The sequence below is a fragment of the Babylonia areolata genome, chromosome 29 (genome assembly GCF_041734735.1).
Source record: "Babylonia areolata isolate BAREFJ2019XMU chromosome 29, ASM4173473v1, whole genome shotgun sequence".
Classification (NCBI taxonomy): domain Eukaryota; kingdom Metazoa; phylum Mollusca; class Gastropoda; order Neogastropoda; family Buccinidae; genus Babylonia; species Babylonia areolata.
The window spans coordinates 23062791-23082728 of NC_134904.1; the positions used below are offsets into that span (position 1 = coordinate 23062791).

A 19938-nucleotide genomic window follows, 5' to 3' on the forward strand; every position below is an offset into this window, starting at 1 on the left:
ACATCAAACCACAGACCACAGCTGAATGGAAGAGGTATGGTCAACGTGACCAACACTGTCCATCACAGTGTCCGTGTGGTTGCTGATCACATCATGAAGCCAGTCCCAAATATACACATTCACGTTGTAGGGTGCAAGAATCAGAACAAATGCCGTGTCTTTCGCATGTTATCCTCCAACATAATGGTTGAAAATCACACAGTTCAAAGCCGATTTCTGAGTAGCTCGTGTCATTTTGTTCTGATTCAAATAAAACATCTTTTATAAGTACTTAATATTATTAGAATAATAATAATAATAACTCGTTTCGATTAGACAAAAGTTGTTACAAGAGTAATACTGCTACGCAAAGAAAACATAAATGACTATTTATAGTAATTTCAAATAACAGAAACACTTTTTTGTTGTTGCTGAATTATCCCTTTCTTCATTTTCTCTGGGGAGCTTTTAGTTTAACTGCTTCATTTTAATCACTGTCACCCATGTATATTACACAGGTTTATGAGAGCCTTTATGAGAGCCGTCGGCCCGTTACTGAACATCAAAGGAAGCAGCCAGACTGAGGCAGCGTTATGATCGTGCAGCACGGACCTGGGCAGCTTGTGTCTATTAAGAAAAAAACGCTTCTCCCTCCGTCTGTTGCGGACTTGTACGTCTCACCCCGATTGAGCAGTGTTCCAGTTTCCTACGTAACATCACAAGCTGCATACATTATCTTCCATGGAGACAGTTCCAAAATCTCTCTCTCTCTCTCTCTCAGTGACTTTTTGACTCACTTGTGTAAACAAAGTGAGTATGTTTTAACCCGGTGTTCGGTTGTCTGTGTGTGTGTGTTTGTGTGTGTGTCCGTGTGTCTGTGTGTCCGTGGTAAACTTTAACATTGACATTTTCTCTGCAAATACTTTGTCAGTTGACACCAAATTTGGCATAAAAATAGGAAAAATTCAGTTCTTTCCAGTCATCTTGTTTAAAACAATATTGCACCTCTGGGATGGGCACAAAAAAAAGAAGCCTAATTATATGCAAACTGCATTTACTGTTATATTTATATTTTTTGTATTCTCTAAACTTGGCACTTTGATCTGATATTCTGACCCAACAACAAGAGCAGTCATTATTATCATTTTTTGTTCAAACAGGAACTTATTTTGCTAAGCATGGAATTTTTATTTATTTTGCAAACATTTTGGTGCAGATAGTAAAAAAGGGAAATTACTTTGTAATTAATGCTATGGGACTTAATTTATCACAAGTGAGTCTTGAAGGCCTTGCCTCTCTTGTTTTGAAATGTGGTGTCCATGATATTGGTCCAACCCTCACACACACACACAGAACACAGGAATATATTACTGCAAGGCCACCAGCCTGTTTGCAAATTAGACACAAAATAACGAAAATAAAGGAGGCATGGACCAATATCATGGACACCACATTTCATACATGTGTTCGTGAAAGCGTAAAGGATATTTCAGAAGCATGAAGTTTTATCAGGTTGTGATCAAAACACAGTGACGTATTACACGCCTGGCAAATCCGAGCCCTATTCACTGGTGAACTGGAGTGGGGGATCTGGGGGGTGTTGGGTCGGGAGGGGAGAGGGTGGGGAGAGACGGAGAAGGAGGGGGTGTGCGCCGTTTGTGTTGGAAGTGCAGCTGAACAAAGCGCGTGTCGACAAGAGAAGAAGGAAGAGAAGGGGAAGAGGCACAGTCAATAGGCCACGGATGGGAGATTTTTTTTTTTTTTAACCCGAATTGCCCAGTCGTTAACCACCAGATAGTCAGCTGCATTGGACGTGTAGCGAGATAGGGTTCGTGTCTCGACGGTTTGAGCAGTTCTCTTCCTACCACCCCTTGCACCCCCTCTGTCTCTCTTTTCCTCTCTCTCTTCCTCTCAGTCATAATCGTCAACGTGTGTGTGTGTGTGTGTGTGTGTGTGTGTATTTGCTTATATAATTCTTCTGCTGTTGCCAGATCTCCGATTCTTATCTCTCTACATTCTAGTAATTCTCTACTTGTTCTGGCACAGCCCCCCTCACCCCCTCTCTCTCTCTCTGTCTGTCTCTGCTCCCCCCGCCCTCACTTTTTCTCAGTGCCTGCCACCCCTCATCCCCAGAAAGGACTCCCGTGCCGTGTTCTGGTTCCCGGCGTGTGTGGCGTGCAGGCTGGTGGGAAGCGGAATGGTCTGATTCACTTATTACGCCCTTATGTGGCCAGCTGTCTCTTGATGCCCTCTTTCCCGTTTGCTGAAGCGGTTGAAAGGAAATGGAGTTTGATAGATGTGGTCATTCACGCGAACTGACCACGACGGGCACATCGATCGCCGCAAGACTTGAAGGAAGTGGCCCTCAGACTGATAAACAGGTTTGCTGAAGGCAACAGATGAATACAGTATGTCCTTATGTGTCAGTTTGAATTCAGGTGGGGGCCGAAGGGAGGGGGGCGAAGAGGGGAGTTGCAGTATGTTGAAGCTTTGCATGAGCAGCGTTCCTGTTTCCTCCATCACGTTCCCTCCATCTTATCCCTCTCCCTCTACCCTTCTTCCAGACCATTTATTTGTTTATCATTCATTCCTGTAAAAATATTCAGTTTATGGGGAGGGGGGGATTCTCTCCACCCTATCTGTAGTGTTGTAGGGGGGGGGGGGATTCTCTCCACCCTATCTGTAGCTTTGTATCGGGGGGGGGGGGATTCTCTCCACTCTATCTGTAGCTTTGTAGGGGGTGGGGGGCAGGGGAGGATTTTCTCCACCCTATCTGTAGCTTTGTAGGGGGGATTCTCTCCACCCTATCTGTAGCTTTGAGGATGGGGGGATTCTCTCCACTCTGTAGCTTTCAAAAGCTGACAAGATGGATAGCAGCAGCGCTTCAGGAAAGAACCGTCGTCCTACGCCTCGGAGATTGGATGTCTGCACCTTCTAAACTATCCATGGGACTGCCACAAGGGTCTCCGCTTTCTCCTGTCCTCTACAATGTCTACACGAAGGGCCTTGCAGACTTAAACAACAATGGAATAGCTCGGGTGCTTACTCTTGCGGATGATGGCCTGGTCTTCAAAACTTCGAAAGATGCTCAGGAAAGAACTAAAGCCGTCCAGAAAAAACTAAACAATATTGCTCAATGGTGCAAAGACACAGGATCTTCCATCAATCCAGCGAAAGCCCAAACGTTGCTGTGCACCCTCAACAACAGAACCGCGAGCAAATCACCACCTTCTGTGTCCCTCGATGGGATTCAGATCGAGAAAACTGAATGCCTACGCTAACTAGGAATACACTTCGACAGGATGCTGACCTTCAGAAAACATACGGAAAATACTGTTCTCAAATGCAAAAAGGGCCTTTCAGTCTTAAAAGCAATGGCAACCAAATGTATTGAACAACGCCACCTCTTCCTGCTATACCAATCACTCGTCCTCAGTGTGATCGACTACGGACTTGGGCTAACAACACCGTCTCAAAGCAACCTCCTAAAATTAGAAAGAGTTCAAAATGAAGCTATGAGGCTGATCCTTGGAACAACAAAAGACACGCCCACAGAAACCATGCGATACTGCTTGACCTTCATTCGGTGCAGGCCAGAAACAAGTTAGAACAGGTTAAGACCTACTTCAAAGCATTAGAAAACCCTCAAAACCCACTACATGACGCAGTCAAAAAACCAAAAGTCAGCCATCTAGGACGAGGAAGATCATGGATGGGGCAAGCAGAAGACACAATCCAGCTAGTATGCCGACTAAAAGACCTAAAAGAAACAAAAGAATGGGAGAAAACCCCCCAAAAACCTCAACCATCTATTCAACACAGCCATTTCACCCACACTAGGAAGACATTGTCGGGAGTGGCCATCTAGGACGAGGAAGATCATGGATGGGACAAGCAGAAGACACAATCCAGCTAGTATGCCGAGGATGAGGTATGTGAGTGTATGCATGCCTACACTGTGGGAGCAACAGGATCTTGGAACGTATATATATATATATCTTTGTACATATGTGTGTGGAGATATGGGCATATGTGTGTGCGCTTGTACAAGTAAGTGTTCATCTGTGTGTGTGTGTGTGTGTGTGTGTGTGTGTGTGCCGTGGAAGCTGTGATACGTAGACTAGAAATGAGTGTGTGGAGGAGGGGGGTAGAGGAGGTGCAGGGTAATGTGTGTGGTGTGTGTGTGTGTGTGTGTGTTGGAGCTCATGTACGTTTATATGTATTTGATTGTGCTTTCATATCTGTGAAACTGCATGTTCGGTGCATATCTGTTATGCATGTGTGGGTGTATATGTGAATGTGTGTCTTCATGTTTTACATCTATTTGCTTATTTATTTATTTATTTATTTATTTTTATTATTTTTATTTTTTTTTTTTTTTACATTATAGTTATTATTTATTTAGGTCAGGCATCTGCTTGGCAGATGTGGTGTAGCGTATATGGATTTGTCCGAACGCAGTGACGCCTCCTTGAGCTACTGAAACTGAAACTGAAACTCCTTTCTGTGGCGACTGGTTACATGGGAAACACAAAAATGAAAGTGTTGGTGAAATACAGATGTCGTTCACTAATCTGTTGTTTGCTATATTCCTCTCCAAACAACTACACGAACATCATCAGCTGTCAGATCAAAAACCCACCAAACATGCCGTCCCCAACAGCGTTCGGCTTGAAGAAAAGGACTTTGTAAGGAACTCCAGCATGCAGCTTCGCAACAGCGACAAAAAACCAATCACTCAAAAGCTGTTTTTGAGCTGGGAATAAATGGGCGAAGAGATCGGAAATGGAAGCAAACAGAGTGCAGACAACCCCTTTGAGCTCAAAGGTAAAGACTGAGGCTGCATTGCTGTATAATTTCCATTAGCTATCATTCCTCCATGAAGCATTATGGTTTGTTTCTCTGTACCTATACTGATTATGTCTGTATCGCAACTGCAAAAGTGTTCGAGAAAATGATAATCAAAATCAGCCCATTCTCTAAAATAGTCTACTCATCTTTTTTTCTCTTCTCTGACAGTCTTTGCTGGTGGAAACCTTATAAAACAAGCGGCAATATATTCATGCATTCCTTGCTGAATTCGAACAATAAACTATACGAACAAACCCCATACAAAGCTACAGATAGGGAGGAGAGAATCCCCCCCCCCCCCCCCCCGAAAGCTTGTTTTTTGTCGCTGTTGCGAAGCTGCATGCTGGAGTTCCTTACAAAGCCCTTTTCTTTAAGCCTAACGCTGTTGGGAACGGCATGTTTGGTGGGTTTTTGATCTGACAGCTGATGATGTTCGTGTAGTTGTTTGGAGAGGAATATAGCAAACAACAGATTAGTGAACGACATCTGTATTTCACCAACACTTTCATTTTTGTGTTTCCCAGGTAACCAGTCGCCACAGAAAGGAGTTTCAGTTTCAGTTTCAGTAGCTCAAGGAGGCGTCACTGCGTTCGGACAAATCCATATACGCTACACCACATCTGCCAAGCAGATGCCTGACCAGCAGCGTAACCCAACGCGCTTAGTCAGGCCTTGAGGAAAAAAAAAAAGGGGGGGGGGGGGGAATAAATGATAGATAAGCTTACACAAATAAATAAATAAATAATAACTATAATGTAAAAAAAAAGAAAAAAAAAAGAAAAGATAAATAAGCAAATAGATGTAAAACATGAAGACACACATTCACATATACACCCACACATGCATAACAGATATGCACCGAACATGTAGTTTCACAGATATGAAAGCACAGTCAAATACATATAAACGTACATGAGCTCCAACACACACACACACACCACACACATTACCCTGCACCTCCTCTACCCCCCTCCTCCACACACTCATTTCTAGTCTACGTATCACAGCTTCCACGGCACACACACACACACACACACACACACACACAGATGAACACTTACTTGTACAAGCACACACACATATGCCCATATCTCCACACACATATGTACAAAGATATATATATATATATATATATATATATATACCTTCCAATATCCTGTTGCTCCCACAGTGTAGGCATGCATACACTCACATACCTCATCCTCTACCCCACCTCCCCCGCACCCCCACCTCACACACACACACACACACACACACACGCACGTGCACAGAACTCTACTGACACTTGTGTACACTTACACTCTCGCGCATGCACAAACGCACTCAAAAATACAGACCCACACATGCACACAAACACACACATACACGCACAGAGGCTGCCACTGACTGGCCGCAAGAGGGATGGGAAAAGATCTCTGATGCCAAGAACGTGGCGTCTAGTGTGTTGCTCAGTCTATTGTATTTGGAAAAGCCCACAGAGACTCTGTTCCGTTTTGAAGAAATTTGCGCAATGTTGGTTTAAACTGAGTACTAAGTTGGTGATTCTTGTCTCTTGAGAGAGAACGAATGAGCGAACGAACGAAAATTTATTTTAAGAGGGTAAAGGAGTAAGTACAATGTGCTTGTTTACATCCGGCCCTCTGGGCAAGAATAATGATGTAAAAGAGAGAGAGACTGACAGACAGACAAACAGAAAGAGAGAGAGAGGGGTGGGGGTTAGTTCCAGTCGATCTGTTTTGCATGCGTTCTGATTGTTCTGACTTGAACTTTCCGGACAGTGGAGTTCCAGTTGCTCCTGTTATGCCTTTGACGCCGCTTTCAGTGTTCCGCCATACCTAGCGGTTAATGACGTGACATCAGTGCACGTGCTAGCATCTGACTGTCGAACCTATGAGTCTGACTGTGGAAGGTGCCAATGTAAACAGAAGTTAAGAAGTATGAGGGTAATTTCATCCAGTCATATTCTTGCAATCTAATCCAATAACAAAAACAATGGCTTGCAGAAGGCTCGCACTCGTATCACGCATGCAAAAGAATCGGCTGGTGTTTGTTTTTATTGGGAGTTGTGCGAGCACCATCTGTGTTCCCTGTCACCCAGCCTTGGTTGTTTATTCAATTCACCCACACCTTTCGCTTTCCGGCCCTTGTTTTCATTCCTCTCGAACGCTAAAGCAAATTTTCTCTTCCTCAGTCCGAATGTATTAGTTTCTGCCAGTCTGTGTGTCATTGTGTCTCTTTGACACGGACCTCGATCACCGCCCTATTTTCTAACCCAGCGCCACTCCGACCCGTGGCGACACCCAGGAGACTGGCCACAACCACAGTGGTTCCCTTGTTTCAGGATATAATGATGGACATGTGACGTCACGGTGAAGCCATGTGGTCATTGATTCCTCGTGGCGGTTCTCCTCTCCGTACTGAAAGCTCCAAGTTATGGCCATTACAGGATCCAGTCTGTGTGTGTGTGTGTGTGTGCGTGTGTGTGTGTGTGTGTGCGCGCGCGCGCGCGCGATCTCGAAGCAACCCCTGATGTGATCGTGGTTTTACTGAAGGTTATTAAGATCGGGGGTACGTCATGCAATGGACGTGTCATTGCATCATGTTCTTTTTATTTAAAAAAAAAAAAAAAAAATGAAAGGGATAGACAGAGAGACGGTTTTCCAAAATAAATCTGTATAGATGCTGAACTGTCCAGTGCCACAAAGCAAGAACACAGATAGCATGCATGATAGTGGGAAACTGACAACACAATGATGAAAAATTGACAGAAATGGGATTGGGCGGACATCTGATGTTTATGATGACAGCTGTGCTGAATATATTCTTAACGAAAACCTCGGGGACATCCAGTTCGCTAAGGAAGCACTGTTTGCTCACGGGTTTGTTTCTGCTTCAGCCACTGTTGGCTGGAAATGTCAGTTGTACAGGTACAACCTATTCTCTGGTTTGTTTTGTCGCCATCCACAGCCTGCCATGCACCAAAGAAACCACAGGCATGATGTCTCACTTCAAGCACCAGCACAAGCGGACTGGTGTCTGTTAACTTTGGTTGTTCTTCACCAATGCCGGTGTACCACTGAACAATGTGCATTTATTTCCTTTTACCCATGTTGGGGTACGAAGGATAACGTCAAGGAGCAAAGATTGACCAGGGGGCGTACATTACAGGTTTAGGGTAGTCAAATAAAAAGTCATTATTAACTTAGCGTCTTCTTACTTCACTTTCTAAACGGTTCAGCCAGCATTGCGAACAGACTGACAAAAATAAATGACCACAAGACCACACACACACACACACACACACTGTTTTACATACATTTTTCATTATTTTTTTTGTACCTGTTTTCACTTTGTACGAAGATGGCTGTTGAACATCAGCTCATCATGTCAGTCTGAACACAACTGAACGTTGATCTAAATTATCATGCAGGCATACGGTGGGGAAACGCTAACAAGGAAAACTCTTCTCGCCATATTGCGGCCGTCAGCATTTGAAGGTCAATATCCTCGGGCTGAACTTTGTGAGAGAACGCAGCAGAAGACAGGTACACTGCATGCCCCCAGAGAGGGGGGCAGAGCACAGAAGCCACATCTCTCCTTCGTTCGTTCGAATGAGCACCGGTTTTGCTTGGACAGACAGCAGCCACGGGGCGTAATTTAGCTGGAGTTTGCTTTTCTTGGATGAAACTTGTTATTCTTGCTGAAGTTCTGATTCTCAGACATGGCAGCATGTTGACTGGTCCGGCGCTAACATTGCTCTTATAACTGATTGATGATGTGGTAGGTGACTTCATTCTCTCCAAAATCCTAAGATGGCGTTTGCGGTCGGCTTACCTGCTTCTTGGGGCACGAAACTGTCTTCAGTGTCCTGTCGTGTACATCCTCAAAGCCTTTCACTATGTCTTCAGAGTAGCTTTCATCTGCAGCTGGGGTGTGGCATGACTACTTTCAGGTCAGCTTTTGTTGAATGAAATGATATGCGCATTCTCTCCCCCCACCCCCACCCCCCTTTCTTTTGTTTCAGATTTTGGCCCAATAAGACATCTTGTTATGATATTTTGATTGCATTATGAGTTTCTGTAACCACGCTAATTGACACAGGACAGCTGTTCCTTTCCTTCTGCCATTGCTCTTCTGGCGGAAACATGTAACTCGTGCTATTGACCAAGCCACATATATTTCGTGCTATTGATCAAGCCACATGTATCTCCTGGTTTGATCAGGCCACTGGTATCTCCTTCTATTGATCAAGCCACATGTATCTCCTGGTTTGATCAGGCCACTGGTATCTCCTTCTATTGATCAAGCCACATGTAACTCCTGCTGTTGATCAAGCCATATATTTACTGCTATTGATCAAGCCATATATATCCTGCTATTGATCAAGCCACTGGTATCTCCTGCTATTGATCAAACCACATATATCTCCTGCTATTGACCAAGCCACATGTATCTCCTTCTATCGATCAAGCCACATGTAACTGCTGCTTTTGATCAAGCCACTGGTATCTCCTGCTGTTGATCAAGCCATATATTTACTGCTATTGATCAAGCCATATATATCCTGCTATTGATCAAGCCACTGGTATCTCCTGCTGTTGATCAAACCACATGTATCTCCTGCTGTTGATCAAGCCACTGGTATCATGCTATTACTCAAGCCACATTTATCTCCTGCTATTGCTCAAACCACATGTAACTCCTGCTATTGATCAAGCCACATGCACATACCACCAGCTATTGATCAAACCACATGCATCTTCTGCTAGTGTTCAAGCCACTGCTATCTCATGCTGTTGATCAAACCTCACGTATCTCCTGCTATTGACTAAAGCACATGTAACTCCTGCTATTGATCAAGCCACTGGTATCTCCTGCTATCCTGCTATTTCCTGCTATGGATCAAGCCACATGTATACCCTCTTATTGATCAAGCCACATGTATCTCCTGCTATTGAGCAACCCACACATACCTCATTCTGTCGCCCAACTCACAGATGTGATTTTCATGATCAACCCACTAGTGTCTCGTTTTATTTGACCATTCTGCTGATCAGTTGGTATCATTTTATCGACCAACATACGTGTATCTAATTTTATTGAGCAACCCATGGGTGTTTCGTTTTATTGTCACAGGTATTTCATTTTATTGATCAAGCCACAGGTGTCTCGTTACATTGAAGAAGCAACATGTGTGGCGTTATCGAACAAAACACCGGTATTTAATGTTATTGATCAACTAATTGTATTGATGAACCACACATATCTTTAAAAAAAAGAAGAAAAAGAAAGAAACCAAACAAAAATTACACACAGAGATATCTATTTTTGTTGAACAAGCTACAGTCGTCTTGTTTTATTGAACAATCGAGTTATCCTATTTTATTGAACAAACCACATGTACCTCATTTTGTCAAACACGTTCGCACAATCAAGTACCTATTTATAAAATTCAGTTACAACACTTTTTACATAGGAAAAAATACATATGTTGAATGTCAGTCGTGTCCGACTATGACTATCAGAACAGCAGAGGAGGCAACTGCTGTCCGGACTATCTGGGCTAGAATTTGATTATAGTGGAAAGTGTCTAGCGAAAGTTACATCCCCACTCTCTCGGCCAGGACGGTTTTTGGACAGTGGGCGTTGGGATGGTTCCCCAAGGCTGCAGCACGAAGAGCCAGTGCAATTTTGCCTCCTAGTTTGAGAGTCATAGTCCTTCACAAAAGACTAAGCTGTAAGTGATTTCCCATTGCAAGGGATAAACCATTGAAAATACAGTTCCCACTTTGCTGTTGGCCCAACTGTAAACTTATGTCAATCTGTAATATAATAATAATAATGCTGTTGATATAACGCTGAATCTTGTGCTTGTGCTTTCGCACCAGTCATTCTTCCGCATGCATAACTCTAAAACTGGAGAAACTGAAGACAAGAAGAGGCAGGGGAGGGAAGCTATCTTGGGAAGAGGTGGGTTTTAAGGCCAGACTTGGAAGAGCTGACTGCGGAGGCCTGACGAAACGAAGGGGGGAGTTCATTCCAACTGCAAGATCCAGAGACAGAGAAAGAACGGCGGCCAACAGTCGAGTGTTTGAATCTGGGTATGCGTAAACAGAGTTGATCCGAAAGCAATCATAGAGAGCGATATGGAGAGTAGGGGTGAAGGCAGCCACAGAGACAGGAAGGGGCAAATTTGTAAATACATTCATAACATAGTGTGCTGATCTTGTACTTTATTCTGTGTGAGACAGGGAGCCAATACAGATGTTGCTTAAGAGGAGTGATGTGCTCAGATCTTTTCTTTCTGAGGACGAGTCGTGCAGCAGAATTTTGTATGCGCTGAATGGACTGAATGGATGAAGCAGGCAAATCAGACAATAGAGAGTTACAGTAGTCAAAGCAAGAGAGAATGAGAGAAACGACAAGCATAGATGATGTGTCGGTGGACAGATATTTCCGAATGGAACTGATGCGCCGCAATTGACAGTAGCAGGATTGACTTGTCTGATGTGCACAGTGTGTTGTCAAGGACAACAACGAGGTTCATGACTGAACTGGAAAGAGGGATGGATGTACTGCCAAGTTTGATTGTGTCAGTTGTGATAGAAGAGAGTTTTTGTTTAGTTCATATGATCATTGCTCCCCGTTCAGTTGTAACTTATTTAGAGTCATCCAGTTTTGAATGTCCAGGAACCAGTCGGATGTTTCTTGCAAGAGCGACGACAATTTTTCAGGGGCATCATTCTTCTGGAGTTGAGTGTCATCAGCATAAGAATGATGACTGACATTATGGCGGTTGATGATTTCAGCGAGAGAAGCAGTGTACAGTGTGAAGAGCACTGGGCCTAAAACAGATCCCTGTGGGACTCCATGTTCAATTTTAACGGGTTCAGACTGGAAATTATCGTCAATGACAGACTGGAATCGATCAGTGAGATAAGATTTAAACCATTTGAGAACAGTGCCGTTGATACCAAATGTAAAATGAAGACGGGAAAGAAGGATTGAATGTTCTATCGAGGAAAATGCGGCTGACAAGTCGAGAAGAGTGAGAAGGGAAATTTGTCCCGAGTCGGACGCTAGCAGTAGATTATTCAGGCTGTGGAGGAGAGTGGTTTCGGTGCTGTGGTCAGCACGATAAGCTGAATGGTGCGCTATATAAATACCAATAATATTTTTTACGTTTCACGATTATATATATATATATATATATATATATATATATATATATATATATATATGCATGTAAGTATGTATGTATGTATCATTGTTGACAAAAAGTGAATGTTTACATTGTAGCTGTGTAAAGGTTTAGTTTATAATAATTTTGCTGGAATAAGATTGATTGTTGGTCTATTGAAGTGTGTTTGGTGGAAAGGCTTTGAGGGCCACATGTCAGCATTGTGGGATCAATGACGTCTTCCTCCACAACGACCCAGTGTAGTGTGACGGCGTCAACAACAAAACAGTGGTCCGCTGAAGGATCAGTAAACAGCTCCGGGCGAACTGTGTTGTTTGATCAAGTAGTGCAGGGAACAGCTCAGATTGCGCGACAACCAACTCTCTCCACTCAAACAGATGTGTTATTGGGTTGGCCAATGTTTGTTTTGTGGATTACTTCTTAATTGTCACATTCTGTTTTGTAAATTGTAGCACAAAAATAGAACTGTATTTCGCAAGGATTTGTCATAAAGCCGCACGAGTAATAATCGAATCACTTTTCATGGCCGGGGAAAGTGGGGGTGGGGGAGGGGTGGGCGGGAGGTCGGAGGGGGTATGCATAAGTGGTGGCCGACCACATGGTGATGGTGTGTGCACTAACGGAAACGTGTGCAGCAGAGAGAGAGAGAGAGAGAGAGAGAGAGAGACGGGGGGAGGGGGGGGGGAGAGAACGGGTCAAACACATTTACACTACTATTTTTCATATCTCAATATACGATAAGGTGGTAGCAGTCTTTGCTGTGTATGTTTTTTCAAACCGAAGTGTGAACTTCCGAGCTGAGCCTTGTGTCAGACAGCACGTGTTTAAGGGGAGGGGGTCAGTGGTTGTCCCTTCGGACCTGACAGCAGGTAAGGAGAGCAGCGACCTGTGTCACGTGGTATATCACTGCTACAATAGGCTCATGTCAGTCCCACAATGACGGCGGACATGGAGGTGGGGAAGGGGTATTGTTGAATGGGGTCACTGAACCCATAGCACCAGGTCAGCACAGACATGTCAGCACTCACTGTGGAGCACGTTGTCAGCACTCACTGTGGAGCACATTGTCAGCACTGTCAGCACTCACTGTGGAGCACGTTGTCAGCACTCACTGTCAGCCCTCACTGTAGAGCACGTTGTCAGCACTCACTGTGGAGCACACTGTGGAGCACGTTGTCAGCACTCACTGTGGAGCACGTTGTCAGCACTTACTGTCAGCCCTCACTGTGGAGCACGTCAGCACTGTCAGCACTCACTGTGGAGCACGTTGTCAGCACTCACTGTCAGCACTCACTGTGGAGCACGTCAGCACTGTCAGCACTCACTGTGGAGCACGTTGTCGGCACTTACTGTCAGCCGTCACTGTGGAGCACGTTGTCAGCACTGTCAGCACTCACTGTGGAGCACGTTGTCAGCACTTACTGTGGAGCACGTTGTCAGCACTCACTGTGGAGCAAGTTGTCAGCACTTACTGTGGAGCACGTTGTCAGCACTTACTGTCAGCCGTCACTGTGGAGCACGTTGTCAGCACTCACTGTGGAGCAAGTTGTCAGCACTCACTGTGGAGCACGTTGTCAGCACTCACTGTCAGCCCTCACTGTGGAACACGTCAGCACTGTCAGCACTTACTGTGGAGCACGTTGTCAGCACTCACTGTCAGCACTCACTGTGGAGCACGTCAGCACTGTCAGCACTTACTGTGGAGCACGTTGTCAGCACTCACTGTGGAGCAAGTTGTCAGCACTCACTGTGGAGCACGTCAGCACTCACTGTCAGCCCTCACTGTGGAGCACGTTGTCAGCACTCACTGTCAGCCCTCACTGTGGAACACGTCAGCACTGTCAGCACTCACTGTCGAGCACGTTGTCAGCACTCACTGTCAGCACTCACTGTGGAGCACGTCAGCACTGTCAGCACTCACTGTGGAGCACGGCAGCACTGTCAGCACTCACTGTGGAGCACGTCAGCACTGTCAGCCCTCACTGTGGAGCACGTCAGCACTGTCAGCACTCACTGTGGAGCACGTCAGCACTGTCAGCACTCACTGTGGAGCACGTTGTCAGCACTCACTGTCAGCACTCACTGCGGAGCACGTCAGCACTGTCAGCACTCACTGTGGAGCACGTTGTCAGCACTTACTGTCAGCACTCACTGTGGAGCACGTCAGCACTGTCAGCACTCACTGTGGAGCACGTTGTCAGCACTTACTGTCAGCCCTCACTGTGGAGCACGTCAGCACTCACTGTGGAGCACGTTGTCAGCACTCACTGTCAGCACTCACTGTGGAGCACGTCAGCACTGTCAGCACTCACTGTGGAGCACGTTGTCAGCACTCACTGTCAGCACTCACTGTGGAGCACGTTGTCAGCACTCACTGTAGAGCACGTTCAGCCAGTGCTACCATTGGTTTCACTGGGCAGCATGGCTGGATGAGCAGAAGGAGGGTACATTTGAAAACGCAGTGTTCGGCTATTTCTATAACGCGAATACGTATTGACAATTCTTTCGATTGCCAGCATGCAACTTTTAATGCTGCTGAACAACCAAAAAAATCTTGCAGTATGGATTCTCAACGTCACACACTGGTGTCTACCGGCACATTGATTGATTGAAGAAAGAAGACTGAGGAGGACAGAAACAAAACTTGCTTGTGTTGCTCTTCAAAGTTCTTTTCCTCCACACTGGGGTCTGTATGCCTGCATCACTCTGAAGCGTATAGAAAATAAAAATGGCGACAACAAATCGCTACATGTACTTGCTGAGCAGCTGCTGTATCAAAACGAAGAATGTGGAAAGTGGTGGCTTGAACACACCCGCGATAATCAGCATATGTGTGCGTATATACTACAGGCATCCGGTTCTTACCCCACCCCCACCCTCCCCCAAAATTTTGTCCCATTCAGGTCAAACTCTGGGTTGGTGGGAGGAAAAGCTAATCAAGACAAATCAAGTCTCCACCATTAACCCACCAGGTACAACGGGGATCTAAGTCAGGAAAGTCAAGTTTTAGTTGTCTCGGGTGCTGTGGAAGATGTGTCTTCGGTTTCACGTCATTCCATTTTAAGTGGTATTACGAATAAGATGTATGCGCCGCGCGCGCGCGCGCGCGTGTGCGTGTCAGTGTGCGTGCTCCTGTATACATAATATGTGTGTATATCACTAACTATAAGGGCGGGGTGTGTGTAAATGGAGGGATAGGGGTGTGTCATAATTACAACAGAGTGAACACTGTTTTTTGTTAAGCTCAGGTGAAGAACGGTCACCAATCTTCGACAATAAGACCAGTTCACAACTGTGCTTTCCTGCAGTTGGTTGCAGTTGTCAGAACGACAGCGCTTGCAATCTGCCATCCAAGGATGTCAAGAGACGAGAAGGAAGTGAAAACCATTCAAAGCGCCACTGTCTCCAGGCCTTGAGACATTTTGCGCATTCCGTCAGCCTGATTGCTGAAGCCCAAAGTCGTTCATGGTGAGACGACTGTGTGTCCACTCCAGTCAATCCGACCACTGAATCATGAACCCGAGACATGACGGGAAGTCTGCTCACTGCCTCTTCATGCATGCGCAGGTGTTGAGGGCCAATGCGTGCCGACGGCTCCCCAACCTGACCCTTTCCTTCGTCTGTTCTGACCTTCCCGACCCCCCCAACCCCTTCCACCCTAACTCTCTGTGTCCAGTTACTGAGCACAAGTGGCTTCTATTCTGCATGGGAGATTACCGGGCCGTTCTTCGAATGCTGTTATGTATAAAATCAAAAGACTCACCATCGCGGAAGATTGGTAAAAGTTTGGATCTCGGCTCATTCTCAAGCAGCGGACAGTCACTCTGTGCTGAGCATGACCAGTGGTTGCCGGTAATTGATTCAAGAAAAAAAAGGGAGATTGCAATGCGAGTTGAGAACCATGTGCTCCATTGCATCTTTTTTTCATTTTTAAATCCATTCCTGTCCTTTTTATATTTCCCCATTTTTAATGTTGGTTTGCCTGTTCGATGTCTTTCAATTTGTTTACTCGTGTTCATTAGACTTTAAACGTTTAAGTGATGATGAACACACCGCTGTTCCAAGCAGGCTTTATTCGACTCGGTGTTTGTGTTCGGTTGATCATCAGTCAACTCAACGCCACGTTCTTTAGTTAGAGGCAGTGCAGGTGTTTTTTGTTGTTGGTGGTTAGTTTTTTGTCAAGACATGTTGCTTTTTACTGATCACGTGTGATGAACAAACAGACCACTGGAGAGTTCCGTATGACTTCTGGAGGCGCGTCACGTCATCTGTGCTCTCGAAGTTGATTAGCTCTCCGAAATTATGAACAACAAAGGCGATCCAGAGAGGCAGAACGTACGAAACAGCAGGCTTTTTACCTCACATTTTGTTTTGTTATGTGGCACTTCATTGTACAGAGTTTGGTTGTAGCAATGGGAGCTGTCAACCGAAGACATACAGGACAGCTCATGTTTACTGCTTTTGCCAATGACAATCGCCTTTGTTATAGCTCGCGATTGAGTTAAAATTAGATGCGCAAGATTCAAGATGGCCGCGGAACGGAGAGTCTATTGAATGGGCAGTACTCCACACCACTGCGACAGTGACGGTGACTGTGGGGTCAGAGGGCAGGACAGCAGTGTGGGCATTGTGTCCGGTGTCTGACAATAAATGGGCACTGGGCAGTGGTGGAGAACCCCGTGCGGACCTCAGCGGGTGATGCAGACCGTGTGCTGTGTCCGCTCCGCTGGTCAGTGTGCCAGCTGTTCACGCTTCATGCCTGTGACTGTCAGCAGTCTGTGGTGTATGGTTGCCATGGAAACCCCCACACAGCAGTGGGCAGTTGGCCAGTTGCAACCCACCCTTGTCTTCCTCCACTGAACACTGAGCTTTGCATGCCGTTCTGCACAAGAATTTTAAATATATTTTCTTAGTACGGTGTAGAGTGTAATCAGTTTTTAAAGTAGGTACCGCAGGGGTATTAAGAAGTACTTTAGTATATCACTACCATTGCAATTATTCTACCCATGGATCCTTTTGGGTGTTTTTCCCTGAAGATATAACTACGTTTTAATAAGATTATTTTGAAACAAATAAATTCACCCCGATTTGTATGGTATATGGAGAGGTGGGTCAATGTCATATATATGCAAGCAAAAGGTAGAATGTCACATTTTGGTGTCAACAATGATAATGATACAAACCTGATCAAACGTTCTTGCACAATGTCCCAGATTTGTGGATGACCACGCGAGTGAGTGAGTGTTACGTAATACATCAAACATAGTTACAGTGTGGTTTGTCAGGGTGACAGTGAGGGCGAGGGGCGGGTGGAGGTGTTTGCTGATGCTGAGGCGTCCTTCGCGTTGCTCTTGACGACGACCCACTCCCGGTTGTGGACACGTGGAGCGAGCGGAGTGTCAAGTCCGCTTTTTTGTTGCGCCAGAGTTTTTGGCGATGTGTCACGCGAGAGATGGGGAGAGGTGGAGAGAAGCATAATGCTGTTTGCTGTTTGATATCCTACGTGATTATGGGGAGAGGTGGAGAGAAGCATAATGCTGTTTGCTGTTTGATATCCTACGTGATTATGGGGAGAGGTGGAGAGAAGCATAATGCTGTTTGCTGTTTGATATCCTACGTGTTTATGTTTGCGCGATGTTTGGGATACTGGTATCTGGGAATCGAGTATTTCTTTGTGTAGTTGTTACTTCTAGGCGACAACATCCTGTTATATCAACGTTATGTTTGCACTGTGTTGCAGTGGCATGTATACAACAAACATAGAACGTGTTGTCTTTGTGCTGCGTTGTAGTGACAGGAATATTACATATGCATCATGTGTTGTGTTTGCGCTGTGTTATGTATATAACATACGCATCAACGTGTGTTTGTGCTGTGTCATGTAATACCATACGTATCAACGTGTGTGTTGTGTTTGTGCTGTGTTATGTATATATGTATACCATATGTATCAACGTCTTGTGTTTGCGCTGTGTCACATATTTAATATACGTATCAACGTGTGTGTTGTGTGTGTGCTGTGTTATGTATGTAACAACGTGTGTCTTTGCACAGTGTTATGTGTATATTTAACATACGTATCAACGTGTTGTGTTTGCGCTGTGTTATGTATGCAACATACATATCAACGTGTTGTGTTGCGCTGTGTTATGTATGTAACATACATATCAACGTGTTGTGTTGCGCTGTGCTGTATATGTAACATACGTATCAACGTGTTGTGTTGCGCTGTGTTATGTATGTAACATACATATCAACGTGTTGTGTTGCGCTGTGTTATGTATGTAACATACGTATCAACGTGTTGTGTTGCGCTGTGTTATGCATGTAACATACGTATCAACGTGTTGTGTTGCGCTGTGCTATGTATGTAACATACGTATCAACGTGTTGTGTTGCGCTGTGCTATGTATGTAACATACGTATCAACGTGTTGTGTTGCGCTGTGTTATGTATGTAACATACGTATCAACGTGTTGTGTTGCGCTGTGTTATGCATGTAACATACGTATCAACGTGTTGTGTTGCGCTGTGTTATGCATGTAACATACGTATCAACGTGTTGTGTTGCGCTGTGTTTCAGCCCAGGACTGCTCAGTGGACACGTGGGGCCCGTGGTCCAAATGCAGCAACCCCTGTGGTTTCGGCAAACGGCTGCGGTACAGGGCGGTGCGGATGTACCCGGAGAACGGCGGCCGTCACTGCCCCATGCTGAAACAGAGGAGGGCGTGTGTAGGCTTTGAGGAGGAGCAGTGTGCCCAGCAGAGCCTGGAGTTCCAGGCTGAGGAGCTGCAAGGTGAGGGGGAGTCAGGGGCGTGAATGTGGCTCTGTTTGTGGAGCGATGTAGGGTGGGGTGGGTGGTGCTGGTGGTAAGGAGGTGGGGGTTCAGCAGGCTGTGATGGTGATGATGATGGTGATGGAAATGGTGATTCTCTCTCTTTTTCTCCTCCCCCTTCTTCGTGTGTAAACTCTCCTTAAAGCCCTTTTGAGCCACATAAGATAAGAATCATAAGATAACAAAAAAGACAATGGTCTTATTCAATTTCTGAATGTTATGGCCATATGCATTCTGTATTTTACTATAAATACTGTCACATACTACTGCTTGGTGATTTTAATGCCTATGTTAAAAAGAAACGACAATTTCTCAGAAGATGATTTGCGTAGTGATGTGACTGAACTGCTAGAATCTTTTTCTGGTGATAACTATAAACCCACCCATAGATATTTAAAGAATGAACATGAAATGAAAAATTACGGATATCGGTTGTTGGGATTTCGCAAGTCACATTCTTTACTCATATAATGGGAGAGTTGGCCGTGATAAAGATATTGATACTGTAACTATTAATTTCCGGTATGGTTGAACCCAGTTGTGGAGGAAAAGGAAACAAAACTGACTGTGATAATAGGATATGTTACACTTTTAAGTTGTCTTGGTAAATTATTTACTTGTATGTTAGATAGTTTACTTGAAGTCAATGCCTCAAAAACCAAAATTGTAATCTTCAGTTCTAAATAGAAAACACAAGGTCAGTTTAAATTTGGTTTAGAAATAATAGATGTTGTGAATTCATTCACGTAAGTGGAGGGATGGCCCAGAGGTAACGCGTCCGCATAGGAATCGAGAGAATATGAGCGCGCTGGTTCGAATCACGGCTCAGCCGCCGATATTTTCTCCCCCTCCACTAGACCTTGAGTGGTGCCCTGGACGCTAGTCATTCGGATGAGACGATAAACCGAGGTCTCGTGTGCAGCATGCACCTAGCGCACGTAAAAGAACCCACGGCAACTAAAGGGTTGTTCCTGGCAAAATTCTGTAGAAAAATCAACTTCGATAGGAAAAACAAATAAAACTGCACGCAGGAAAAAATACAACAAATGGGTGGCGCTGTAGTGTAGCGACG

The 19938-nt window shown here is 45.0% G+C and overlaps 1 protein-coding gene across 1 annotated transcript in view; it reads left to right on the top strand.

Moving 5' to 3' along the window:
* Positions 1 to 19938, top strand: part of LOC143275011 (somatomedin-B and thrombospondin type-1 domain-containing protein-like) — a 95710-nt gene that overhangs the window by 45182 nt on the left and 30590 nt on the right. Inside the window, exon 2 of the mRNA XM_076579072.1 lies at positions 18615 to 18827. Within this exon, the coding sequence (XP_076435187.1) occupies positions 18615 to 18827 (213 nt within the window). The remainder of the gene's footprint in view (positions 1 to 18614; positions 18828 to 19938) is intronic.